The sequence below is a fragment of the Anolis carolinensis genome, chromosome 3 (genome assembly GCF_035594765.1).
Source record: "Anolis carolinensis isolate JA03-04 chromosome 3, rAnoCar3.1.pri, whole genome shotgun sequence".
Lineage (NCBI taxonomy): Eukaryota > Metazoa > Chordata > Lepidosauria > Squamata > Dactyloidae > Anolis > Anolis carolinensis.
In genome coordinates this window covers 102,860,411-102,887,996 of record NC_085843.1, presented here as the reverse complement: position 1 = coordinate 102,887,996, position 27,586 = coordinate 102,860,411, and the positions used below count along the sequence as shown (strand labels likewise).

The 27,586-nt window shown below is 40.8% G+C and overlaps 1 protein-coding gene and 1 long non-coding RNA gene across 6 annotated transcripts; both read right to left on the bottom strand.

Moving 5' to 3' along the window:
- Window positions 1-974: 974 nt before the first annotated feature.
- gpr143 (G protein-coupled receptor 143) lies at window positions 975-26,607 on the bottom strand. 5 transcript variants are annotated; one of them, XM_062975290.1, is made up of 11 exons: window positions 25,931-26,347; window positions 18,594-18,703; window positions 14,676-14,770; window positions 14,161-14,253; window positions 12,510-12,619; window positions 11,039-11,147; window positions 9,446-9,563; window positions 7,146-7,386; window positions 3,367-3,478; window positions 2,938-3,039; window positions 975-1,284 (listed from the first exon to the last, which is right to left on the bottom strand). In XM_062975290.1, the coding sequence occupies exons 1-10, from the start codon at window positions 26,193-26,195 to the stop codon at window positions 2,955-2,957; spliced, it is 1,338 nt and encodes a 445-aa protein (XP_062831360.1). In that variant the 5' UTR covers window positions 26,196-26,347; the 3' UTR covers window positions 975-1,284; window positions 2,938-2,954. The 5 variants fall into 5 exon arrangements, with proteins under 5 accessions (XP_062831360.1, XP_062831361.1, XP_008105402.1 ...); XM_062975291.1 differs by lacking the exon at window positions 2,938-3,039; XM_008107195.3 differs by lacking the exon at window positions 3,367-3,478.
- Window positions 23,836-25,924, bottom strand: LOC134297521 (uncharacterized). The gene is made up of 2 exons (XR_010004291.1): window positions 25,697-25,924; window positions 23,836-25,649 (listed from the first exon to the last, which is right to left on the bottom strand). It is a non-coding gene; the product is annotated as an uncharacterized LOC134297521 (long non-coding RNA).
- Window positions 26,608-27,586: the final 979 nt, after the last annotated feature.

Below are 27,586 nucleotides of genomic sequence, written 5' to 3'. Positions count from 1 at the left end.
GAAAGTGCTGACTGTTCCTTCCATTCTGATGACATCAGACTAACAGGAACCTTCCAGTATCCTGGAAGCTCTGATACTGTAGCTCTCCAAGGTCAGAACTGCCCTGAAGAGGGCTACAATGGTGAGTAATTTCCATTTCTGTATCAAATGCTGAATTTAATCCTTGCACAGCGTAGTCATAAACCTCAAGGATATGTTATTCCCAGCCTGGACTATCAAATTTTATCATTTGGCAAGCTAGCAGAATAAACACTTGAAACAGCTATTATGGGTGATGCCAGATCAAAGCTGTTGATACTGTGTAAGAGTAGCACCTCTATATAAAACAATGTGTATAGTTTTATGATACCATTTTATATTTATAATATTGCCCATCTTATCATATGTATATAGCTTTTATGGTATTGTTTCTTTTTCAAATAAAAAAATCTAAAGCTAAAAATTAAATGATTATGAATAGAAGTCCGAGTACCAAATAAAGCCAAAAGTAAGATTTGGGTGAACTTACCATTATCCCTCACCTCTGAGATGTCCTAATTGTGTAGTTTTAGTGCAATCCCACTTTCTGTCTACCATAGCTTTTTGCCTTCCTGAAGCACCACAATGCCTTTACCTCAATAAGGTGTCAAGAGCGACAGGCGCAGCAAACAACAGCTCAGATCAACCTTCCATGTCTTTGTACCTTCCAGATGTATTGGACTATAATTCCTAGCTTCTCCAACCAGCATGTCACAAAAGTGGAGAGAAATGTCAATATTTAAAACCCAGAGAGGACCAGTTCTATTGGGAGTCTGTGATTTCTTCTATGTGTATTTAAATAGAATTAACACTGGAACAGCAAATAAAAGTAAGTAAAAGTGGGCAGGTTTGACTGCACTTTTTGTGTACTCACATTCTGCTGTGACATTGTGTAGTTCACACCTCAACCAAATTCAGTGTCAAAAAAGAAATAAATCATACAAAATGTCAGTGACTTAGGACAAGCAGAGCATTTTACCACTTGTTGAATCTAGGCATGGCTTGAATACATATTCTGGATCACTTTATCTATTCGAAATATGGTTTTGTATAGACTAGAAAACTGTGACAAGTTAATCAAGCAGTGTTCAGGCTTGTATATGGAATGATTTTCAAAGAAGGGCTACTGAACATTGCCATGATAGACATTTGGGATCTCCAGCTCCTCATTGGAATTGTTTTCCATTTATTCAACATCAGCATCGTTACCATCTAATTCATGGATTCCACTTGAGATGTGGATTTCAATTGTGCTAGCATCAGAACCTAGCAAAACAAAGGAGAGAGATCTCTTATTACATTCAGAGAGGTGGAGAAAAGAAAGACATGGATGGATGAGGAAACTGTTTTGCTGACTGATTAAAAATGAAATAAAACTGTATATTCGCTGAAGTTAGGGGCATAGAACCCCTGCAAAAGTAGAAAAACTGCAAAAACAAAATGTTAAAATGCTATTTATTTTAATCTGAGAAAACACCTCTATACAAATTTATAGGTTCTCCAGCACAATTCTATGATCAACTGGAAGTTGACCATAGAGTCATACTGGAGGAACTAGAGATTCACAGAGATGACATTTTAATCAAACCTGTGATTAGTCAAACCATGAAATTCAAACTGACAAATGTGATATGTAATTGTATAGTGAAAAAATATACTTAAAACCAACACAGCACAAATGTTTTAATGTGTTTCCCACACCACAGAGTCCATTGACTGGAAGCTTAGGTAAGTACAGTGTCTTTTAATTTAATCTGGATCAAACAATTGTGTACTGTAATGTGGCCATTGCACTTCTAGGCTGATTGGGTAGCACAAGGAAGCAGGAACTAGAGGTTCTAACTTGGCTTCCCAAATAAAAAGAGTCAGAATATCTGGAGGAAGGATTCCTGAAGGCTTAAGGAAAAATACATTAAAACAAGAAAGGACCACATGACTTGCATTAAGGCTTGTGACATATCCATTGAAAAAGTAGTACTTGGTTGAACTATTGGACATCAAAGGGTTTGTTTGTTATTAAATGCCAAAAGCAACAGTAGCATATAGTGTACAGCCAACTGATGTGGGGCATTCTTCTTGTTAAGCTGATACTAATAGTTCACATCTAATCATTTTTTTTCTGCTCAATCATAGTACCAGTTTTAAATACAGTGTTGTGTTAAGTGTTTAACAGAAACTATTTTGTGATGCAGAGGAATTTGGCATGAATTTTAAAATTCAATTGTTTACACTCATTTAACCATGGAAAAATGAAAGGAAGGCTCCCTGCTCCCCAGGAAACTTTTCACAATGCAAACCACAAACTTGCAAGAAAATGTACATTTCCATGGGTGCGTTTTTAAAGGTCACAAATTGGTGTGACAATTAAAAATCATTAATTACACTTCTAAACCCTTTTTGGCATTCCAGCATACTAGGTGGCAATCTGGTTTCAGCTACTAACAGCATAATTTGCCCCTAGCCCCTCTATAAGCAAAAGAAAGATCAGGACTGATACATGATGACAGGAATTAATGGTTTCAATATATCTCTTCGACTTTGTTTTTCTAATGACCTTGTTAATTCCAATACACCATCATCAAACTGTTTGAATTGGGACACAGCTCTGAATTTGGCAGTTTATATATCTAGGTCTACAAAAGCATCCCGAGATTGTACACCAGTAAAAAATTACAAAAACATGCTTATTCTCTGACCAGCTCATTCTGAGAAGATTTCAAGCAGCCCTTCCAAACTCTCTGTCTCAGCACCAGGATCAGTTTAGGCCTAGTGGTGAACATGGTCAGCTATAGCCATTAGGGGTGTGAAAAAAGTTGTTTGTACCTTGTTTGTTGTATCTATTTCATAAGATTCATACATACGATGAGATATTAAGAATCGCAGGTGGCCCACACAAAACGTAAGATTTAAAACACTGACCTATGATTTTTCGAAAGTTATGCAAGTCTTCTAAGTGACTCCAGGTCTCCGTCGTGGGCGCTGCTTCTCCCCCCAAAGGGCTGGGTTTGGTTCCTGAGGGCCCTGAGGAGGATGGCGAAGCCCAGAGTCGATGGAGAAGCCCCGCTCTTTCCTTAAAGGGGGCGGCGAGGGGGGCCCAGAGTAGGCGAGCGGAAGGGAGGGAAGGAGGGATACCTGGCTGCATGGCCTGGCAAGGAAGAAGCCCCTCCGGTACATAGCTGGCCCAGAGAGACTAGCGGCAACCACTCTCACATTGAGGCTTTAACGAGGGCAGCCCCAGTATTCCGAAGTGAGCAGAATTTTGGGAAATGTAGTTTAGGGTGGGGCCTTTTGAATCCTCTGCCATGGGTCCTCGCCTTCCCAAACTATATTTCCCAGAATTCTACTTACCGCCTTGTGCCTCTTCCTCCTTCTCCCTGAAAGTTAGGGTGGGGGGGAAACCTGTGTTCGTTCTCTAAAGGGATGTCGAGATAAAAGGACATTGTTGGGAGTTGAATCAACCCTGTGAGGCAAGCACAGTTGAGAGGCAGTAACTCCGAAGTTTACCTAGTAGGTTTTCTATTGTTATTGTTACTATTATTACTACAGTAGAGTCTCGCTTATCCAACCTCCACTTATCCAATGTTCTGTATTATCCAACGCAGTCAGCCTTTTAGTAGTCAATGTTTTTGTAGTCAATGTTTCAATACATTGTGATATTTTGGTGCTAAATTTGTAAATACAGTAATTACTGTATTACGTTACCGTGTATTTGACATTCTCAGTTTATCATCTGCTGCTCAGAAAACATTTCTTAGATGGTTTTAAAATGCAAGTGCTGTAGTAAAAAAATGAACAGCTTGTGCATTTAAGGGTTTAAAATCACGCACAGCTTGTTCCCTATATAGAAATGTCAAAGTTTCTGCTTTAGATCTGGCTGCCATCATACCTACTCCCACCCTGACCTCTTTTTCCTTAGGAATTATATTTCAAAGGGATTTTGCAGTTTAAACTTACTCCCAGAAGTAGCTCAGACAGTTTTCAAACCATGGCGGTAGAAAAGCAGGCAGCTTGAGATGATCAATTACCACCTCCGTGGCAATTGTTTTACGTATTTAATTATTAAGGATGCGGATCACTTTGTTGGTTCCTGCTTTCAAGATTTTTTTTAAACTGAACCCACAAGACAGCACCTTTGCTTATGTAAACAGAAATGGGTGTGGAGTGGTTTCAACAATTTTGTGTAGTTAAGAAATAAACTATCAATTTTAAAAAATGGGGAGAAAGTGTTATTTTTTAAAGGCACTTAACTTGTGTGAATCTGCATAATTTTATTTTCCCAGCCACAAGATATCTTTGCCTAAGTAAACACAAATTGGTGTGAGGGAGTTCCAACATTTTCCAGCCATTTGCCCAGCTAGTGACACAACCAAGATTTTGATGCATAAGGCACTGCAGAAAAGAAAACCACCCACCCAGCTCAATATCCACACTACGCAAATCCTGCCAAGTTATTTTGGCAGGTGAGGGAGAAAATTCCATGAGCACTACCTCACTCCTGCCAGTAAAAATACACCATTAATGAATTAAATAATGAACTGTAATGAACATTTGTAACACTCTAAATCTGCTACTCTAGTCTCCCTAATGACAAGGTCAGATCTATAGAGTATTTTAGGTTCTTGTCAGCAGTTTTCAAGTTCTCAATGGGATTCTCCTGTTAATTCTGATCATTTTATTAGAAATGCTAGGGAATGAAGCCAGCATCTGCTTTATCCAAAATAACTGAAGACAAATGAGATATTGCCCCTTGCCCTCCTTCTATATGTAGCCTTCCACACAAACATCTTTGGTTATTATAGCAAACCTGTATGTTTTGCCCTCTGTCATAGGGATATTCTCCCCAGTCTCTGACTGTATCTGGGGGATTTGGATGATATGGGTAGGGCCGATAAATATGATTTCACAGTTTGGCACACTTTCAACTTAGGGTAGGGCTTCAGAATAGTAAATCTGGGTGCTGGGACCCAGGGAATGAATTGTTCCTTGAGACATATCGGGGGATTTGCTCTCATTTATAAAGTCCTGGGACTTGGGTGGGGAATTCTCTAGGTCACCTTCTGGTAGCTGTTAGTTGGATTGGTCCTGGAGCTCAGGCATTTCACCCAAGGAAGGGTGAGGAGGTAGTCAAAGGGTGAAAGCTGAACCTGCATCAAGTTGCTTCTTCCTTCTGCTGTTTCCAGGTTCACTGTATAAATAGATTCTAGGTAAGTAAAGTGGTCCTTATTTAACCTAGCTCTCTGTGTCCGATCTCATCATTCCATGGTTGATTATTAATTGCCTTTTCGAACTGCCAGGCCTATCTTCTACAACTGATTCATTGAGATGCATTTAGAGATGCCATCTGCGCCAATAGCCACCACCACATAGTGCACCACAGTCTAATGCACACCTCTCCATGCAAAGCAGCCCAGAGGTAAGCATGTCTCAGGAAAGACTTGCAGCATGTAGAAAGCAGGGAACAGGAAGGATGGATCTAAAAGATGTTTCTCTGTAGAAGGATGAATCAATACCAACATGCATAAGCAAGCCAGCTCTTTCACATGCTACAAAGGGGAGGTTGTAAGAAAGCAGAACTCCCCAGGTATTGGTAATATAGTACCACATCAATGTTGAAAGCTACTAGAGTAAGATGATTTCATAATATGTTTATTAAACAACATTATGATCTACTACAAGTACAAATTATAAAAGACATTGTGATGTCCCCTGAACCCTTGGGCCGTGATCCTGCCTCCATTATGGACCAAAGTGACGAGGAAATGGGGTTTGTGCCGATTCAGCAAGATTCTGCCCCTTTCCAGATGCTCCCTATTGACAATTCTAGCCCACAGCTCATTAAAAAGGCCCTTGAAACGGAGCCTTCTCCCACCAGTTCCCCTCCCTTTGATAGACGGATGTTTTGGGAAACTAGTAGGTTTGAGAAAGCTGGCAGAAGAAGGAGCGCGCAATTAGCAGCTAGAGAATCTGCTGATTAACCTGTTTTCCCCTGAGAATTCTCAGGGAGGATCGCATCTGGTTGAAGATGTCTTTTTAGCTCTTTTCCCTTGGGAAAAGGGCATTTGGACACCTGCTCTGTGGAAAGATTTGAAGTTCCTTAAAAGTTCCTTGCGCTGGCTAGCCAGCATGGAGTCAACGTGTCAGTTGAAGGATTAACTTCACTTCCAGCCAAGTGTGGACCACGTTTGGATCCACTACCTTCCAGCCTAGCCGAGCCTTGCCTAGCCGTGTTTCCTTGCCTTGCCTTGCTGTGATTTCAGCCTTGCCTTGTCGTGCCGTGAATCCAGTCTTGTCTTCAATTCCTTGCCTTGGACTTGCTTTGGAACTCTAGCAAAAGACTTGGACGTTTCCCCACTCAAACTGCTTGTTTGAGTGCGTTTCGGTTTTTTGGATTTCAGACTTTAAACTCTAATATTGGACATTGGACAATATATTATTGAACTATATTTGACCTTTCCTAAAAGGTTTATTGATGAACTTTATCTTCTGCTTGTTTTTGTTTTATTTCTTCAATTCTTTAATAAAGATATTAGATTGTTTATTGGCCTCAGTGTATTGGTTTCCAGTGCTCTCGCAGCCAGGGGTGTCACAGACATTTAAAACAATCTCTATCAAAAGGTAACCAATGCTAATAAGTCCTATGCATCAGAAAAACAACCTGAAAGCAACACCATTGTACACTTCTATTTCAAAGTCACCTCTCATTTTTGCTGTTAATTTGAACTAGAGCAAGACAATTAGATCAGTGGTCTTTACCTATGTGTTGACTCATTAAATAGTGTAGAAAGACTGGAAAAGGGTCTGGAAAATGGTTGGAAGACTGTGATAAAAAAGTGATGTACCATTGGTAGACCTACTGAATAATATAAAGGAACAAGGAAGAATAAGTTTTCTGTCACAGCCTAAATTCATAGACATCCCTGCAGTGCTCTACACTTGTCGACAGCAGCATAGATAAACTGGCAGTGTTTAACATGATATACAAACAGAAATATTTTCAAATCAATATGGCTCATTTACACATACAAGTCTTTAAATGAGGAGTATGTGTGCATGAGGAAGCCCTGAGATTTACCAGCCCTGGTAGACAGGGGAATTTCTAGAAAGCCTGTCGTCGCTGCCAAGGTTACCTTCAGACAGCATGCTTAAGGCTTCATCCGACTGATGACTTGGTGCTACAGATGTCTTCTTTGAGTCTTGGAAGTTTACAGAGTTTTCGCCTGGCAAACCATAAGCGTTTTCAGCCACAGTTGACGTGGACAAGGACTCCCAGGGTATTTCACTCTTCCGCCACTGCAGATCCAATTTCCAGCCAGTCCATCCATAAAAGGCCAATGTGAAGAGAAAGCCTTGCATTGGGTTTAGCACTCCCTATGCAACAGAACGATGTGGTATATTATATCACCAAAAAAAGTAATGATGAGTCTTATTATGACCCTGAATTCAGTGGAGATTTGGGAAGTGGGAACCATTTTAGCTTTCAGTAACATTAATTACAATTAAATATACAATTCGTATATTAAAATCATAACTAAATTTTAAGAAAGGAGAGAAGAAAATGTAAGCAGAAAAGACAGGAACAGAAATTGGTGGAGGCACCAAGAGTGTCAGGCAAATTCATACAAGACTTCAAGTTCATGTAGGTCTACAAGCTTCCTGCAACACAAAAATGTTTTTCAATGATGGCGATGAAACCTTAGGGCACATCTTCACTGACCATTTAGTATTTACATCAGTTTCAAACAATCACTAAAGAAAGTGGTTTTACTGTGGAGATTATTACATAGAAAATACTGGAACCATATTGAGGCCAGGGTTGTAATTACACACATCATAGAGCTCTGATGTGCAGTAAGGGCTTTCTTGTGCACACTTTCTTTGGTCTAGCTGCTGCAGTTTGAAGCTAGCTTCAAGCTGCATTTAATGGTCAGTGTAGATGGAATCATAGTCAGGACAGAAGCATATAAATCTCTCAGTACAGGAATTCCAAAGACTAGGTGTGAAAATTATGCAAGTTTCCCTTTCCTGTCCTAACAATTTGCGTGATATAAAGCTGAGAAATATGAACGTGTTATCTCGCTGACTTCCATTTTGTCTGCATCATAAAAGGTAGTCATGAGAGGTGTTAAAAGACACAGTCGCAACTGCTTCTCACCATACCACCCACAACAACTTTACATTTTTGGTTAGTCAGTATGAGAAACTCTTATGGCAAACAGCACAGCAGAACTAAAAGACTAAAACATAGATGAGAAGGCATTTTTTTTCTCAAGATATTTTTGAACTAGTTCCTGGAAGCCCTAGTCAGCATAGCCAACAGCAAGGGATAATGGGCAATGCTTAACCATGCAATAAAGAAATGTAGGTTGGAATTCTGTGCTTGCCTGTTGACCGAGAGCAATCCCATACATTTCATAGGGTTTTCTTAGGGCAAGGAAAACGTAAAGCTGATTTTGCCATTTCCTTTCCCGGCAATATGGCCTACAACACCTAATATTCATTGTTGGTCTTCCAGGCAAGTTTTAACAAAGGCTGGCCCTGATTAGTTTCAAAGACATGGTGGTTTTAGGCCAAGATGTGTATAGGATTGAAATAGAAGCAGTCAAGATCAGTCACCTATCTGTTATGAGGAAGAGGAAGGAAGGGTAGGAATAAGAGTTAAACACAAGGCAGTGGGAAAGGGACCACATATAAAAAGACACGTGTGTAGAGCAGAGATAACCTACCACAATAAAAGGAAATGAGTGACAGAAAAAGCTCTAAGAGGAGATAACACAATGAGAAAAGAAAGTATTGGAATGTTTATTTTGCTGTATGAGATGTGGAAGAAGAGAAGTAGAAGATAATGGATGAAGGAGCAGGAAGCAACTGACAGGAAAGCCATGGTCACTGGGTAAAGATAACAGTTGCTACAATTCAGGGGGGGAAATGCAAAATGTACATATAAAACTCTGGTGGTGAGGAACTCAGCTTGACTGTTTTCATTGTGTTTTTATGCATTTTTCTTTCAACCATCTCACAAATATCCCTGAGATTTCGTCCCTGGCCAACTCACTTGACCATCACCTTACCTCTTTTTATCTTGGCCCAATGCTTCTCATTATGGTTATCATAATGAACATTAGGAAGAACTTTCTGACCATACTAATCCAGACCAGATTCCACTAAACAACAGTGTTTCAGGGGGACCACATCCAAAAAAATGGATGGGGAAGAGAAACCAGAAGGAACTACAAGTAATTCAATGTCACTTGTAGTCACCACAAAAGTGTGGCTATTTTGGTATAGTGCCATCCTCTACTGCTGTGGTGGGTACTGAAATAGTACAGCGTGGCTCTCACAACCCTACAGTTGGACCGCCCCTGCAACTGCCAGTGGGAAAAGTCTATGTAGCTCTTTCAGACCTCTTAGAATTCAGGATGTCCCTTACCATTATGATCCACGTGATCAGTGCAGCGCTTCGGACATTTTTCAAAAGGCTTCCATTGATATCTGGCTGCATTTCCAAGTAGAACAAAAGGCCCTCATTGATAATATTCGATGACCAACTAAAACAGGCATAAGGATATACAGAAAGAAGCAAATTTGCGTTATATACATCCAATGTTCTTAAAAGCATAGCTAAAATAATATTCCTTCAACCAAATACATGTTTCCTTCATGCTAAATTTCATGGCTAGCAATATGAAATAATTGTAATGGAAGTATGAGATCTCCTTGGCTTAGAATCCCTGCACATAGCCTGAAGCAAAGGAAATCAATCAAAAATCTAACTTTCATCTTTGATTCTTCTGAAAGATTGTGGTCCACAGAATTAAAATACCATCATTTTTGTTCATGCTATGCTGTGGTATATGAAGGACAACTAGTACACGATCATGAGGAAAACACCATATTTCATTGCATAATAGTCGCCACAGCATAATACATTTCGTTTTGGGAAAAGCAAATACTGTATTGTGTTTTGTCATTTGTCGCATAATACTCACACCCTTAGTTCACTCACTCAGCTAAGTGAACTAAGGATGTGGCTGCCATTTTGGTGCTGTGGGGCTTGACTCAGTTGGGAGCTGACAAACACTATGGTACCAAAATGGAAAGAAGGCAGGTGGCGGGAGAATGAACCATCACCTGCCTGAGTGGCTGTGCCCTCAAGCTGACTATTACACAGTGAAAGAAGACCCTCAAATAGGGCTTTTTCAGCACATAATAGTCATCATTGCATAATAGTTGCACCCCACTTTTCTCCAAATAATGGGAGAGGGAGGAAGTGTGACTATTATGCAATGAAATACGGAGATTTGCCAGGGAAAAAAAGCAAGCAAAAGAAAAACTCTTGAAGTGAAAGGTTTGGACCAAAATGATATTACAACATTTAGGTATCAGTAAAAATGAGCTCTCAAGTGTGAACCTCATGCAAACCAACCCTGACAGATCATAGAATCATAGTTAGAAGAGACCCCATGGGCCATCCAGTCCAACTCCATGCAAAGAAGCAGGAAAATCTCATTCAAAATACCTCTGACAGATGGCCATCTAGCCTCTGTTTAAAAGCCTCCAAAGAAGGAGCTTCCACCACACTCCGGGGCAGAGAATTCCACTGCTGAACAGCTCTCACAGTTAGGAAATTCTTCCCAACATAGGCTAAATAACTCTTATTTGAAATGCTTGGGACCAGAAGTGTTTTGGATGATTTTGGAATATTTGTGTTTGCTTATAGGTGCATAATGAGATATCTTGGAATGGAACCTATGCCCGAACATTAAATTAATTTGTGTTTCATATATATCTTCTACACACAGCCTGAAGGTAATTTTATACACAATATTTTTAATAAGTTTGTGCATACAACAAAGATTATGTACACACTGAACCACCCAAAAGCAAAGCTGTCACTACAGTATTGCAATAGTGTGGAAAATTTTGAAGGATTTCAGATTTCAGAAAGCCAGATAAGGAATGCTCAACGTCTATACATTCTATCTAAGAAAGTACTCCATTTAGGTGAAACGTATTGTCTTACCAAATAACAACCACCAACATAATTTTGAAAAAACGAACTTTGATCTCTGTCCCCAGACGTCTTTCATTCTCTGTATAGATTCCTTGCCTTCCTTTCAGTAAAGATGCAACTAGAAAGCAGATACAAAGTATATTGGACATGCCAGATTATCTATGAAATGGACACAGAGATATTGAGTATGACTGTGGAGACAGATGGTTCTCTGCATGTCCAACTCCAATGTTCTTGCTTTTTATCACAGCAAGGAGAGGCAGCAGCAGTCCAACTTCCAAAATGATTACTTGAAAACTTAATCAAAATCACTTCAGCAGTACTTGCCATTTGAATATAATGATAGCAACTACTTCTTAAAGACGGCACTCAAAGAAAGAACAGGACACAATTGTAGCTATGAGCTCTGAGCATTTGCATCACGGTCAGTGTTGCGTACTGTTCTCATGCCTGTAAGCTTCCTGTCTCCTACTTTAGTGCCCTGCAAAATGTCTAATTCCTCTACTTCTAATGTACCATGGACCAGTGCCATATTTATTATTTCTTGTCTTCCTGGAAACATGCCAGGGAATAGCAACTAATTATTGTTGGACTGGCACCAACCATAGCTTTTTTCCTCTCGAGGTACTCGGGAGGCTTCTGTCTCACTGCCAGCATCTTTTCAGTCTGTCTCTTCTGACTCTGAACCACTCTTTTCCAAAACTGCACTTCCCCTCAAGATTTCACTATACCTCCTTTTGCGATGTGCATGCCAGGTACCTAACATGTCTGCAGTCCCACTGAAGCCCCACATTCCTATCTCTTAATTCTAGATTCCAGCTGCTTCTCTAACATGTTGCAATGTGAAATAGAAAATACTTTGAGCTTTGGATATCCAATCAGAAAGACCTATAGAATAATATAGCACACTCTCCACTTTCATGGGTATTAGAATTTAAGAACCCCACAAAAGTGGAAGAGCCTCACTGAGAGAACACCTCTCTAGAAATCCACTGGAAATTGACCACAGAGTTGCCATGGAGGAACCAAAGATTCCTAGAGAGGTATTGTCACTAGAAACCTTGAGGTCCTCTAGCATGACTACAAACAACTTCCAGTGGAAGCTGATCAGAGAGTTACCCTGAAGGGCCTAGAAATTCCTAAACATTAATCAAATCTGCAAATAATCAAATCAGCCAAATTTGAACTCCCAAATGTCCAGGGCCAGCAGTTCCTGATTTATATTTCCTGGTCCCCTTTATCTATCTGCCTGTATTAATTCATAAATATGCACCCCTTGAAATCACATTTGAAAGAACTGCTGTCTGCACCACACATAGTCCACTGGGCTTTGGAGGCTGCAGATGTTCCTCTGAAGCCAGTCCCTTCCTGCAGTCATAACTAGTTCCTGGTATCATAACTAGGACCGGCTCTATGTATGGTTCAGGATTTTTAAAGTGAATTCATATCAACAAAATCGAATTCCACATCATAATCTTACCAGCAGTCACTGTCCTACTGAAAAGGATTGGGTTGGCCACCAAAACAAGCACTAGTGGAACATACGTAGTGACATAATGAGGAATCGCATGCTCCAAACCGTTTTCACAACTGACAAAAGAAAGGAACATGGAACAAAGTTTAATTTTCATTTTATTCCTGCCAAATGAAGAGCTTCTTCATACATGTAGTGGTATTCGCTCAGTTATTGCTGTTGGGTCTACAGTCTAACTAGGAGACTAGTCAGACATCCATGCATGGATAGTATATCAGCAGCTAAGCCCACTTATGAAAAGATGGTGGTTGGTAAGACGATAAAGTAGAGACAACCCAGCTAGGAACTAGACATCAGGGTAAATTTTGCAATGGCCTATACAGTGTTCCCTCACTTATCATGGGTGTTCCGTTCCAGGACCTACCGCGATAAGTGGAAATCCGTGAAGTAGGGACACTGTTTTAATTTTAATATTTATACATTATTTTAATTGTTATGTGGCCTTTCTCCCTCTTGCAAGACCCAGGGAGCTAGAGAACCCTTCCCTACCTGCACCAGCTGGGCCCTTGTTCCAGGCCCGTCATGTTGCTCTGGCTGCTTCCCTGCAGCCAGGGAAGAAGGAACGGTGCTCCAGTTGGATGAATGAGCGAGGGAGGGTAGGTGAGAGAGTGAAGGCCGGCGGCGGCAGCAACAAAAGCCTGGAAGAGGCAGCCAAGTCCGGCTTCTGTCTCTGCTCCGCCCCCTCTTCCAAGTCCTCCACGTTTCCCAGTGTGGCCCAGCTGGAGTGGAGGCAGAAGCCAGACCTGGCTGCCTTTTCCAAGCTTTTGCTGCTGCCGCTGACCTTCACTCTCTCACCCACCCTCCCTCGGTCACTCATCTAGCTGGAGCAGCGTTCTTTCTTCCCTGGCTGCAGGGAAGCAGCCAGAGCAACATGACGGGCCCGGAGGAAGGTCCCAGCAGGTGCTTGTAGAGAAGAGTTGCAAGGGGGAGAAAGGCCACATAACAATTAAAATAATGTTTAAATATATCCCCGTTTCCCCACGAAACAGTGAGCCCGCGAAAAGCGAACTGTGAAGTAGTGGGGGAACACTATACGAAAACAAAACCAAGCATAGGAACATTATCAATTTTACTTGTATGCACTCTAGAGACCTACTAATATAATACATCATCTATACACACACACACACACACTTCTTTCATGAAATTTAAGACAATCGAAAGTGCTCCAAGGCAATCTCTCACAGCTCCCTTCTACACTGCCATAAAATCCAGATTATCAAAGCAGGTAATCCACATTATCTGCTTTCAACTGGATTACATGAGTCTACACAGCCATATAATCCAGTTCAAAGCAGATAATCTGGATTTTATATTACCGTGTAGAAGGGGCTTCAGACACTGACTAGCCTCAGATAAACATGGGCCTTAAAACAATGCCTTGATCTATCTTATGTAGCTCATTTCCCTTCAGATGCATTTGAACACTTTACCAACAGACACAAGGTAGAAGAGCTGGCTTTTGAATGGCAGACCCCTTTACAACCTACTTGGCTGAACTTAATTACCTTTGTGATCTGCCAAGTCTAATAAAATTCACAGAGACATCAAGGAAATTATAGAAGTGAAGTTAAAAGCTAAGCAAATGAATACATACCTAGAAACAGAAGGGTAGTACAGCATAGCAATTCCCTCCACACACAGCAGGATGGCCAAACCCCACGTCATCATGTGATATAACACAATTGTACTGGAAATATATTACAGTAATAAAAAAATAAAGACATTAGCCTGATCATATTATAAATTATTTCTACTTCATACATATCATGTATTTCTCCTCATACTTAACAATAAAGCCACTGATCTTGTGTTGAAGTGTTACAAAATCAGCTGAGTTTGTAAGATGTTCCAGTTTAATCTTGCAATGCTTGTCTTGTTAAAATTAAATACAGTGGCATTTAGGAATTTTCAATGAGGACATAAACATATTGCAGTTACAATGAGCAGAGAAAATGAGGGAGCAACAATGAAATCAACTTAGCTTCATTAAGACAAAAAATGTGCAAAAAGACAGATCATATGTATATCCGCAGATACATTAACGAAAAGGCATATGCTTCATTCTAAATATACTGTCCTTTTTTAAAATGTCATTTTATTTAGTTGTACCTTAAACCTGCAGATCTTCTAACAACCAAGTAGGAATCAACAGCATAGCAAAAGAGCCACCAAAAGCCAGCACTGTACAAAAGTTGGATCCACATCTGTGGAGGGAATGAACATTCCTCAATGCCATATCTCTTTAGAGCAGTGGTTCTCAACCTGTGCGTGCCCAGGTGTTTTGGCCTACAACTCCCAGAAATACCAGCTAGTTTATCAGCTGTTAGGATTTCTGGGAGTTGAAGCCCAAAACATCTGAGGACCCACAGGTTGAGAACCACTGCTTTAGAGTATCGGGTAGATCTTAACAGTGTTAACTTTTAATTTTTGTAATATTTTTATTGATTTTCAGACAGAAAGAAAAAACATTCAACACCATAAGATACAAAGAAGAGACAAACAAACCAATCAAACATAACATAATCCAATTAAGCAATAAATACAAAGACACTACTTCCTTCCCTCCCTTTGAGGTAGTTCTTCCTAAGTCTTCCTGCATTCTGTCTGATAAAAAGAGAAACTTAAATGCACAACACTTATTTCTCTATACATAGACTATTTATTCCTTAAAATATTTTTCTACTTTCTCCCACTCTCTGCACCTTGCTTAGGGAGCTCCCCTTCATTATTCTAGTTAGTTTGTCCATTTCCTTGGCTTCTCTTAATTTGAGTTGCCAAGCGTAGATAGCAGTTACTTTAGTTATTTTCTACTTTTTTGCCAATACTATCCTTTCTGTTGTATCATACACGTAATAATTCTCCTTGTAGGTTTATTGACTTATACATCTATCATGTTGAGAAGATACAGCTGCAGCATAAATTCTAATAGTAAAATACTATTAATTGTATTAGGTATCTTCTTCCAATAGTTCTTAACTCTATTACAATTCCATAACATATGACAGAGTGTACGTTTCTCCTCACATTTCCAGCATACGTTTTTCCTGGTTTAAAATATTTTAGCTAGTATCTGGGGGGTTAAATACCATCAATAGTGGACTTTATAACAATTAGATCGCTAGAATACCTAAAACTCGCAACCTCTTTCCCATTGGCCAGTGTTAATTACCCTTCCAACATTTTTTGCCCGGGTCAGCAAATATTCTTTTATTGGTTCAGTGTTAACTCTTAATATGAAATAATACATCCAAGATTATGTAATGAAGTGTGTAAAACTGTACATTGCTAAGGATCAAAACAGTTTTTATGAGCAGGATTTGATCTACTTTAGTTCTGCAAATTTTACACATGGACATATATCTGATTACAGAAGCAAAGAAACAAAGAGTGTAAGAAACCACAAGGGCAACCCAGTCCAACCCCCTTGCTATTCAGGAACATACTAAGTCTCCCTCTTGTGTTCTCTACCCACAACATATGATAAGAACATTTAAAAGCATATGAAACATAAAAGGCCTTTAAAGTACTATGTCAAAGCAAATGTTTTGGAGGCTGGATATCACAGAAACAGTCATTGTCCTTCCACGTGAACATTGGAGCTTATTCAGTTTCAGGGCAATAACATTCACTATGTAAAGCACTTAAAAACAGCAGAACCTTTTTACATTCTCCTTTATAATTGTATAGATTACATTTGCCTTTTAAAATCACCCTGGGGTTCTTAATAATCCAACTTTATATACATATTTATGTTTTCTTTTCGTAAATAATCTATCAGTAAAAAATGTAAAAAGGAAAAAAAAAACGCCACAGTACAGACTATGGAAGTAGTAGGAAAATTATAGCAACTGTGTTTATAGTTTTTTTTTTGTTTTTGTTTCTTTGTTTTTTGTTTTTTAATTAACATTCTTTTTCTCTCTCTCCCTTTCCCCCCTTTTTTCTCCTCCTGCTCCTTCTCCTTCCTCTCCCCTCGTATTCCCCGCCCGACCCACCCTCTCCTCCCCCCTTCCCTAATCATCCTTAGCAGTCAATTTGGTTTTTAATTGTATTAAGAAAAATTATATATATATGTGTGTGTGTGTGTGTGTGTGTGTGTGTGTGTGTTAAAGAAAATGTAACACTGTTGTTTACAAATCTTGCAATAAAAATGATTTTAAAAAAACAAAACAGCAGAACCCAGGGCTCAATCATGCTACAGAATTATAGCACAATTCTGGGTTGGGATTCTGGGAATTATAATCCAAAATGTAATTGAGCTGCTATGAGTTTTCCAGACTGTATAGCCATGTTCCAGAAGCATTCTCTCCTGATGTTTCGCCCACATCTATGGCAGGCATCCTCAGAGGTTGTGAAGTCCCGAAAACTCACAGCAACCCAGTGATTCCGGCCATAAAAGCCTTTGACAACACAAAAAGTAATTGCTTATCCATTCTGTCTGCCAACATAAAATTATGCTGAAGAAAATGCATGTAAATGCATACAACTACTGTTATTGTGATTCATGCACAATGTGGCAACTAAAGATAAGGGCAGGAGAGTTTCAATAGTAGAGCCCACATCCCTAGAATAAGCAGCCTTGCATGTATGCTTTTAAATTTAGAATTATAGTGTGTTTAATAATTCATTCACACAAAGAAACACATCTAAAGAGAGGGGATTTCAGTCAGAGAGCTCTAGTGTGCCATCAAAATACAAAGTCCAGGATTCCACAGGATATATCTTGTCAGTTTAAGTGGAATAATAGTGCTATAATTGTGTAGCGTGATTGAGCCCTGGGTTTTGCTGTTTCTAAGTACCTTAAATATTGAATGCTATTATCCTGAAACTGATTGTATGCCACTTGATCACAGAAAAGGAAGAACAGAAAAAGATAGCCTGTATTTTCTGCAGTGCAACCAAGCCTACATATGTGATGAACCCTATATTTTAATATACTTTGGCTGTAAGCATACAATTGAAGGGCACTGCAGGACAAAGAGATCCACAAACACAGAGAGAATATTGGGGAGGGGGGGGCATAGGTAAGTGAAATCATGGATATCAAATCCGTGGATAAGGAAGTTGTATTATTAATTCCTTGGCTTAGAAAGGTGAGTGGTTTGAAACCATTTTTAAAATCTGAAATAAGACAGAATTACTGAAACAATGGGAACTTACTACATCAACACTGATTTAACTGGTCCTGTGTGTGTGCACATGCACCTTCAAGTCAACTGTGAACTTACGAAGACCTCCATGAATTTCATTGGATTTTCTTAGGCAAGGAATATTCAGGGCTGTTTTTACGAGTTCCTTCTTCTGAAATTTAACCTAGAGCACATGTCCATTGGCAGTCTCCCATCCAAGCACTGGCCTTGCTTAGTTTCCAAGATCACATAGGATCTAGTGCCTATATTTTGGAAGTATACTTCAGACTAAAAACTGGATTAAGACAAGATATATGTATATGTAGACAACTACACACAGTCAGCCATGGCCAAAAAGCTGGCTCCATCACCAACTTCTGACGCTCTACGTCAGCCTTGCCCATACAGGTGCCATCTAGATGTACTGGAAAACAACTCCCAGAATCACAGAGCCAGCACAAAGATCAGAACTCTTTATGGGGTAACTGCTATTTGTTTTACATGGATTACTTTGCAGTAGCCACTTTTGAATGCAAATGGAAAACAGTGGAACAAAAAGGATTATTCATCAGGAAAACTGCGGACTATTTTTCTCATAGAGTTCTGCTGGAAATTTGGAATGTATAGGTTTCCACCAAACCAAATTCCATAGCATTCACCTCTAGATAAGTCACATTATTCTCTTAACAACTAAATAACTGATCTCTAATGGCTGTGTTTACAAGTCCGAACATTCTTCCCTACAGGAATTTTCTTGCATAATTTCTCCCTTAAATTGATCTGTAATTGTGACCCTATCTTTCCTTTTATTCACCTCTGGAATTTCTAGAATTTTAGCTACACTTTATGTTGTATTAGATTCCCATCTTTAATTAGTCTTTATCCCACACATTATACCTACCGCACTTCCTACACAAAACGCAGCAGGCCAGATATCAGTCCCATTCACCACGGATATGTTTGCTATAAAGTTTGGGAACCCTAGCCAAACAGTTGATCTGAAGATTATACCTATAGGAGAGGGGAAGAGATATTAGAGTTAATGAGCTATGCGCCTGACCAGTTTTATTTTCCAGTTTTTGCTGCTTTGATTTACACGCTATACTTCCTCCGAAACATTCCAGGGCATGCTTAACGACTTACATAAAATCCTAATAAAAACAAAATATTAAGATATCACTTCTACAAGAAAAAACAATAAGCTACAATTAAAGGAACATTAACATTTGCCTATTCTTGAAAGTCTTGTACAAATAAATGCATTTTTTCAAAAGGTACCTAAATCACACACAGGAGGGCAAGTAGAGTTCCAGAAGTGAGTGCTATCACTAAGAAGCCAATGACTTTTTGTTTTATGTAAATATTTCATGAACAATTATAGCAAGAAACTTATTAAAAGAAAAGATGAACAGTAGATTTAAAGAACAAGATCCCTCCTTTATACAGAAGAAACATTGACATTTCAAAAACTTTAGTAGTTTAAATAATGGATGTCAAGATAATAGGAACTAGACACTTGGATGTAACATAATATAATGTTATAAAATAGTTTGTTTACTTGCCCTTTACAACATTTTCCCTTTCAGTGATGATTCATTAGACATGTGCTAAAACTGCTGAAAATAACTTCCTCCCGCTCCCTTATGTACATTGTAGAAAATATCAATTAATTTTTTAAAGAACAATTACAGCAATTACTGAAATTTTGAACAGCTTTACACAAGGCTTTATATAAGGCTACAAGAAATGCATTATTGCTCCAGGCAAGTGGAAGGGTTGATCTCCAACACAGCTGGAATTGTATGCCTTTGCATGCTACACTCTTAGCCTGGAGTCAAAGGTAGGGCATGGAATTCCCAAGCTTGGAGAATCACATGCTTTCCTAAAGGCTCGATCTTTGAATTGCTGTCAGGTCAGGACTGAGGAGGAAACTATGGAGTTCATTCATGATCTGAAACCATTTGGAGAGTGGAAACAAGAATACTTTTAATCAAATCCAACATTCAGTCCTTTGAAGACGGAAGATGCCATGGGCTCATATTTTCAATTGATGATGTCTGGAGACAGATTCTGCAATGTCTTCTAATCAATTTCATTTCATATTACCTGGCAAAAATGAAGGAAGGGCTGCCTTCCAGCCAAGTGAATATTATAATCAAAGTTCTACAATATAGGAAATGTAATAGATGATACTGCAGTCGAGTTAATTATATTTAAGTCTAATTTTATATTTTATATCTTATGCAAATTTTAACTGTTTAGTATGACCAATGATGCCTGACTTGCTGTAAGTCAGGCTTGTAAGTAAGTAAGTCCACACTGTAGCCAAAGTTGTTTCTCTGTTTTTAAATTCATGTGAACATGTTTTAAAATGTTTTTAATGTGATTAATTTTATGGCATTGAATGTTTTCCATGGTTTTGTTATTTTGGAAGTCACCCTGAGTCCTTCAGGGAGAGTGGTGTGGGTTACAAATAAATTATTATTATTACTTCTTAGGCGATCCCTCATAGTTCGAGGATGATTGTCTTCCATCTTGGGTGTGTGTCCGTAGATGGCTGAAGAGACCTATTCTTGATCTGCATGTTCTCCTGCAGTGAGGACATCGGTTTCCAGGTGGATAATACTATTACAGTAGAGTCTCACTTAGAATCATAGAATCATAGAATAGTAGAGTTGGAAGAGACCTCATGGGCCATCCAGTCCAACCCCCTGCTAAGAAGCAGGAAATCGCATTCAAAGCACCCCCGACAGATGGCCATCCAGCCTCTGTTTAAAAGCCTCCAAAGAAGGAGCCTCTACCACGGCCCGGGGGAGAGAGTTCCACTGTCGAACAGCTCTCACAGTGAGGAAGTTCTTCCTGATGTTCAGGTGGAATCTCCTTTCCTGTAATTTGAAGCCATTGTTCCGCGTCCTAGTCTGTAGGGCAGCAGAAAACAAGCTTGCTCCCTCCTCCCTATGACTTCCCCTCACATATTTGTACATGGCTATCATGTCTCCTCTCAGCCTTCTCTTCTGCAGGCTAAACATGCCCAGCTCTTTAAGCCTCTCCTCATAGGGCTTGTTCTCCAGACCCTTAATCATTTTAGTCGCCCTCCTCTGGACGCTTTCCAGCGTGTCAACATCTCCCTTCAACTGTGGTGCCCAAAATTGGACACAGTATTCCAGGTGTGAATACTTATCCAACATAAACGGGCCGGCAGAATGTTGGATAAGCGAATATGTTGGATAATAAGGAGAGATTAAGGAAAGGCCTATTAAACATCAAATTAGGTTATGATTTTACAAATTAAGCACCAAAACATTATGTTATACAACAAATTTGACAGAAAAAGTAGTTCAATACATAGTAATGCTATGTAGTAATTACTGTATTTATGAATTTAGCACCAAAATATCACGATGTATTGAAAACACTGACTACAAAAATGCGTTGGATAATCCAGAATGTTGGATAAGTGAGACTCTACTGTATTATTATTATTATTATTATTATTAGTAGTAGTAGTAGTAGTAGTAGTATACTATGTGTGAAAATAAATTTGCAAATGATGCATAGATTCATTCGTGTCTAGATAAATAACCTCATTTATTTCCATTTTGGTTAATATAGTATGTTGTGATAGTGCTATCAAGCTTCTTTATGTAGAAGATCCTGTTGTGTCGGGGGGTGCATCTACACTGTCAGATAATGCCTGGGCCATCCAAATGATGCACCAGGTTAATGTGTTTTAAACCTAGGATAAATAGTTTCATCAAGTGTGACCCAGGCTTTAAAAAATGCTGGGGGTAGGGGGCTTTGAAATTGTAACTTTGCAGCCATCCCACACTCACGATGGAGCTTTGCAGGAGGGGGAGGGGCTTCCTGCTCCAAAGCTCCACCGCTTATTCCATGACGTGACCCAGTGACGTGGGACAGTAAGGAGGCTTCCCTTCATTGGGGGAGATGGGTGCAGGTAAGTACAGAGGATGTGTCCATGCCCACTTTTGCCAAACTGGCATTGCCACAGCTAGGCTATGTGGCCAGACCCCTGGAACTCGTGCATATTGCAGCCATGTGGGGACAACACGTGGCCCAAAACTGGTATTTTTTTGTGTCACTTTGAGACACATTTTGTGCCAAGTGTGGAAGATCCCTAGGAATACAGAATTAATAATATCTGGCCAATCAAGGCTTTTACGGCCTGCTCCAAATATAGCAATAAAAGTAACCACTGGTACCGTAATTTGTGAAGTTGATATAAGAAGTGTAAGAATTGAATATGTTGGTGAGTGGTTTCTCATATAATGAAAAAACTGTAAAACTATGGTTTGCACCTGTACTCTAAATCAGAATTTCAAATTATGAGTTGGGCAAGCACCAACTGGAACACAGCTATGACTCATTTGGCTTTCTTGCATACCAAAAAAATCAGGGAAGGAATCAGAACACATAAGAGAGGGAGCATACAAATCCATGGGTTATTTTTTTTAACATCGATGCTGTATGCCTTCAACTCAGTTCTGGCTCATGGCCATCCCAAGGTGATCCTATTACGAGTTCTTATGGGACTGAGTGTGGGTGACAAACTCAAGATCACCCAATGGATGTCCATGGCCAAGAGGGAATCAAACCATGATATTCAGAGATGTAGTCTTTGATGTACTGTTGTTATTGTTTTGTGCCTTCACACAGCTTCCAACTTACAGTGGCCCTATGACAACTCTATTACAGGGGATTTTTGAACAAGATTTGTTCAGAGTGGTGTTTTACCATTGCCTTCCTCTGAGGCTTTGAGAGTATGCCTTTGTCAAACATCATCCAGTTGGTTTTCAGGGCTGAGCCTTCTCTCCAGAGTCCTACTCCAACATTCAAACCACTACATCACACTAACTCTCATTAAGTAGGAATAGAGTCTGCCATTAAGCATACACATAGGAAGGGGCTGAGTACACATATACCATATAATGTACTTCTTTCCCATTAATGTATTATTAATTTATGAAATGTCAGTTGTTACTAGACTGCAGCTGTCTTTGATTGTTATGTCTAGGACCAATTGATGCTGCAGGTAAAAAACATCTAGTAAGTCACGGCTTCCCCACTTCTCTGTGAATGGTAAGCTTCTTATGGAACTGAATCCTGAAAAGGCAATACATAGTGTGTGCATCTGTAGCATGGTGTTTGTATTTGCATTTGTGAAAATTGGTAATGTATACATTATGGAAATAATAATAATAATAATAATAATAATAATAATAATAATAATAATGAAATTTAAATTTTTTCTTGTTACTGTTGTGTGCCTTCAAACTTTTTCTGATTTGTGGTGACCCTATGGCAAGCCTATCACAGGGTTTTCTGAAGCTTGGGACCTTATCATACTAGCTGCTGAAATCGCCATAGTTCATGGTGAATTTGGCGGTGCCCATCAGAGGGCATGGGGAACCTGTTGCCCCAGGCCCTGCATAACCTGATCTATCCATAATCCCATCCCATGTGGGGAAGCATCAGCTGTCTGGTTTCCCCCCATTGTTGTTGGTGCAGCATGGGAAGCCTCTCATGTTGGCGCCGCTGAGGCATATGTTGGTTCCACTGTAGTTTAGCCATGGAGCCTTGCCAGAAGTAGTTTTACACTGTGGATTGGGAGCTGGCTGGCTCTGTGTCTAAACTATAGCGGGACTGGCATATGCCGCCAAAAAAGCCCTATCTGATGAGGTCATAAGAGTGTGAGATTTGCCCATGGTGACCCAGTAAGTTTTCATGGCTGAATGAGGATTTGAAAACTACTTTTTCAGAGTCATAGTTCTACTCTCAAACCACGATGTCCCACAGGACCCTTAAAACTGCAACAAAGTCAATCTAAAATGTGCCAAATAACTATAATATTCCTTTTTTACCTTCAAAGAGATGCCCCATTTCCTTTGTAAAGGCTGTTTTTACATTTATGACAATTACTGTTAGAATTAGCACAGCCCCCCTCTCTAGTTTATGTTTGATATACAACTGTAGAATACCAGAGTGAACAACACGGTTTGACTGTAAAGCCCAAAAGAAGGGCTTAGCAATTCCATTCATACCAAGGGGCTTGACTTAATACCCTTCTGCGACAACATAATAAGGAAAACAAATGGAATATAGGAAGAATGTTAAATTCCCAGACACAGAGCTGCATATGTATTTTATTTCTCTAAATAATACATTTTACCATAAAGGATGGATTGGTTTTGATCCCTAAAAATACTCATGATTTGTTACTTTCTGAAAGAGAACGTGTTCAGCTTTTTAAGAATGTAACACCACAGTGCACTGTCTAGGAACAAGCTGCATTGGACCCAGTGGATTTACTTCTACTCAAACAGCAAGGATACAATCGGATTGAAATGTCAAAATTCCTCCTCATTCTCCCAAATCCAATTGATAAGTGCTTGAACATTAAATCAAGCATTGAATTAATGTTCAGTTAATTCAATGGGACTAGTCTTGATTCAATGGGATGGCTTTTCACACACATCTCCCCCAGATTTTAAGATATTGATATATACAAAATAAACTATCTTGGCAATTGGACACAAATATAAACAAAACATGAATTTAAGTTTCATATACACTTTATGCATGTGGGTTCAGGCTATTTTTATACACAATATTTTGAATAATTCTGTGCATGTAACAAAGTTGGTATACCATTGAGCCATCAGAAAGCAGAGATGTCACTCTCTCAGCCACCTGGGTGGACAATTTTGGAACATGTTGGATTTCTGGATAACTGATACTTCGTTGTATTTATATTGTATCCCACCTTGAGATGCCAGGATAGACATCTTTTCATGAATCAATCAATACATTCCCTTGTGAAGTCTAGCAAATGGATGTAGGCCTTCCTTTTCCTACTCATCAGAAATACTCCAAAATGTAACATTGTCCACAAGGGTGGCTGAAAGAGTGACACGTTTGCTATTGGATGGTTCAACATACACAAACTTTGTTTCATGTGCAAAATGAGTAACAATATTGCATACAAAGTTCCCGTCTGGTGATGCGTACAAGGTGTAAAGGAAACATGAATCAATGTTGTAAATCTGGACGTGGCTGAGACAGCAACACCTCTGCTTTTGGATGGTTCAACAGACTCAAACCTTTGTTTCAGCAAAATTACACTATGTGACAAAATTTGAAAAACAAATGTTCCTGGTTTGAAAGTGTTATTGTCTGTTTAATTGTGTGGTAGACTCATTATACTGGGTTGCTGTTAGTTTTGGGGGCTGAAAGGCCATGCTCTTGAAGCATTCCCTTCTGACATTTCACCTACATCTATGACAGGCATACTCAGAGGTTGTGAGATCTGTTGGAAACTAGGCAAGTGGGGTTTATATATCTCTGGAAGGTCCAGGATGGGAGACAGAACTCTTGTCTGTTTGAGGCAAGTGTGAATGTTGCAATTGATCACCTTAATTAGCACTGAATAGCCTTGCAGCTTCAAAGCTTGGCTGCTTCCTGCCTGGCGGAATCCTTTGTTGGGAGGTGTTAGCTAGTCCTGATTGTTTCCTGTCTGGAATTCCTCTGGTTTTTTTTTTTTTTTAGTGTTGCTCTTTATTTACTGTCCTGATTTTAGAGATTTTAAATACTGGTAGCCAGATTTTGTTCATTTTCATGGTATCCTCTGTTATGTTGAAATTGTCCATATGCTTTGTTGGGAGGTGTTAACTGGGCCTGATTGTTTCTAGTCTGGAATTCCCTTGTCAAAGAATTTCCCCAGGCAGGAAACAGTCAGGCTTTGAAGTTGCCAGACTATTCAATGCTAATCAGGGTGGCCAATCGCAACATTCACAACTACCTCAGGCAGGCAAAACTTCTTTTTCCCACCCTGGACACTCCACAGATATATAAACCACAATTGCCTAGTTTCCAACGGACCTCACAATCTATGTTGCGACTTTAGTAGGGACATCATCACACTAGAGCAGGCCTGGGCAAACTCGGGCCCTCCAGGTGTTTTGGATTTCAACTCCCACAATTCCTAACAGCCTACCGGCGGGAGTTGAAGTCCAAAACACCTGGAGGGCCCAAGTTTGCCCATGCCTGCACTAGAGCATGGATCCACTTTAAATCCGGTTTCTGCCTCCTGCAGAATTCTGGCGTTTGTAGTTCGGTGCGGCCCGGGACCTGTCTTGCTGAAGTGTTTAAACCCCCCGCTAAAGTGGATGTAAAGTGGCGCCAAGCCGTAGCGCGGTGAGGGAGGCGGTGAGGCTGCCTTACCCAGGGCGCCGAGCATGTCGCAGGCGGAGACGAGGAGGAGGATGGTGGCGGAGGAGGAGGCGGCGGCGGAGGCGGCGGCGGCCTTGGGCCCCTTCCTGGCCCCGCGGCCCTTCTTGGGGAGGAGCTGCAGGAGGCTGAAGAAGAGCCCGGCCCCGGCGCTGCCCAGGCAGACCCCGCAAAAGACCTCCGGCTGGAAGGCCAGCACCAGCTGCGTGGCGGCGTCGCGGTTCGGGCAGCAGAAGGTCTCCAGCCGCGGGGAAGCCATGGAGGCGGAGAGGCAGAGCGAGGACGAGACGGAGACGGAGAAGGAGAAGGAGGCCGAGCCGCCTCAGGAGGGACCCGCGCCTCCCAGAGCCATGCCCAGCCGCGCCTCCATGCCTGGCTGCTTCCCCACCGCGGATGAGGGAGTCACGGGATGGCGCTGAGTGGATCATGCGGGGGCGGCCCTGGCGCGCCTAAATCCCCCGGAGCTGCCATTCCCAGGCGCAGAAGAAAAGGAGGGAGAGCGGAGACGAGAGCGCGCAGGCTGGGAATGACCGACCTCATTCAAGCCTCCGCCTCGGGGCGGCATCCTCGCCCACGTCGTGCCCGTGGCGCCCCCACAGACTGGGCGCACGCTGCTTTCCCGCAGCGCCCAGGGGAAGGGAAAGGCTTGGCTTGCGAGGGGAAGCAGCGCCTGAGTCGGGGGAGGGGGCCCTCCTTCAAGCCCCCCCCCCACACACACACACACACATCTCCCTTCGCTCCTCGAAGCCCCCTTTGTTGCTGCCCTTCCGCGCCTCTCAGACCTAGGGACTGTTTTCCTGCCAAGACTTGTTCTCTCTACACCCAACTTGGGCCCTCCAGGGGCTTTGGACTTCAACTCCCGCCATTCCTAACAGCCTCAGGCCCCTTCCTTTTCCCCCTCAGCCGCTTAAGCTCGATAGGTCAAAACCCGCACCTTGAATTGGGACCGTGAAAATGAACTAACTCTGGCTACCGGAGGGATCCTCACGCCTCTGCAGGAGTCAAGCGTATCCCATGCATCTGTGGACAAGTCTACATTGGGACCACCAAACGAAGCATTGCCCAGACACGAATCAAGGAACGTGAAAGGCCAGAGAAGTCAGCCAGAGCAGAGCACTTGATGGACCAACCTGGACACAGCATATTATTTGAGACCATTCTCACAACTATCATGCCAGAGGAGCCATTGAAATCCACAAACATGTGGACAATTTCAACAGAAAGGAGAAGACAATGAAAATGAACAAGATCTGTCTACCAGTATTATTATTTTTTTTAAAAAAACAAAACAAAACTCTAAAATCAGGACAATAAATAAAGAGCAAGACTCAAAAAGCTGGGTAATTTCAAAGAGGAAACTATCAGGGCCAGCTAAAACCTCCCAAAAGAGGATTCCCTCAGGCAGGAAGCAGCCAGGCTTTGAAGCTTCAAGGCCATTCAAAGCTAATCAAGGTGGCCAGTTGCAACATTTACACTTGCCTCAGGCAGACAAGAGTTCTTTCTCCCACCCATCCAGTCCGACACAGCGGCCAGACAATGATTCAGGACCTGAACAGCCTCCTTAGTGACAGGTGGAAAGGAGTGACAGAGTTGGACATCATCTGTGTACAGATGACAGTGCACCCCGAAACTCCGGATGATCTCTCCCAG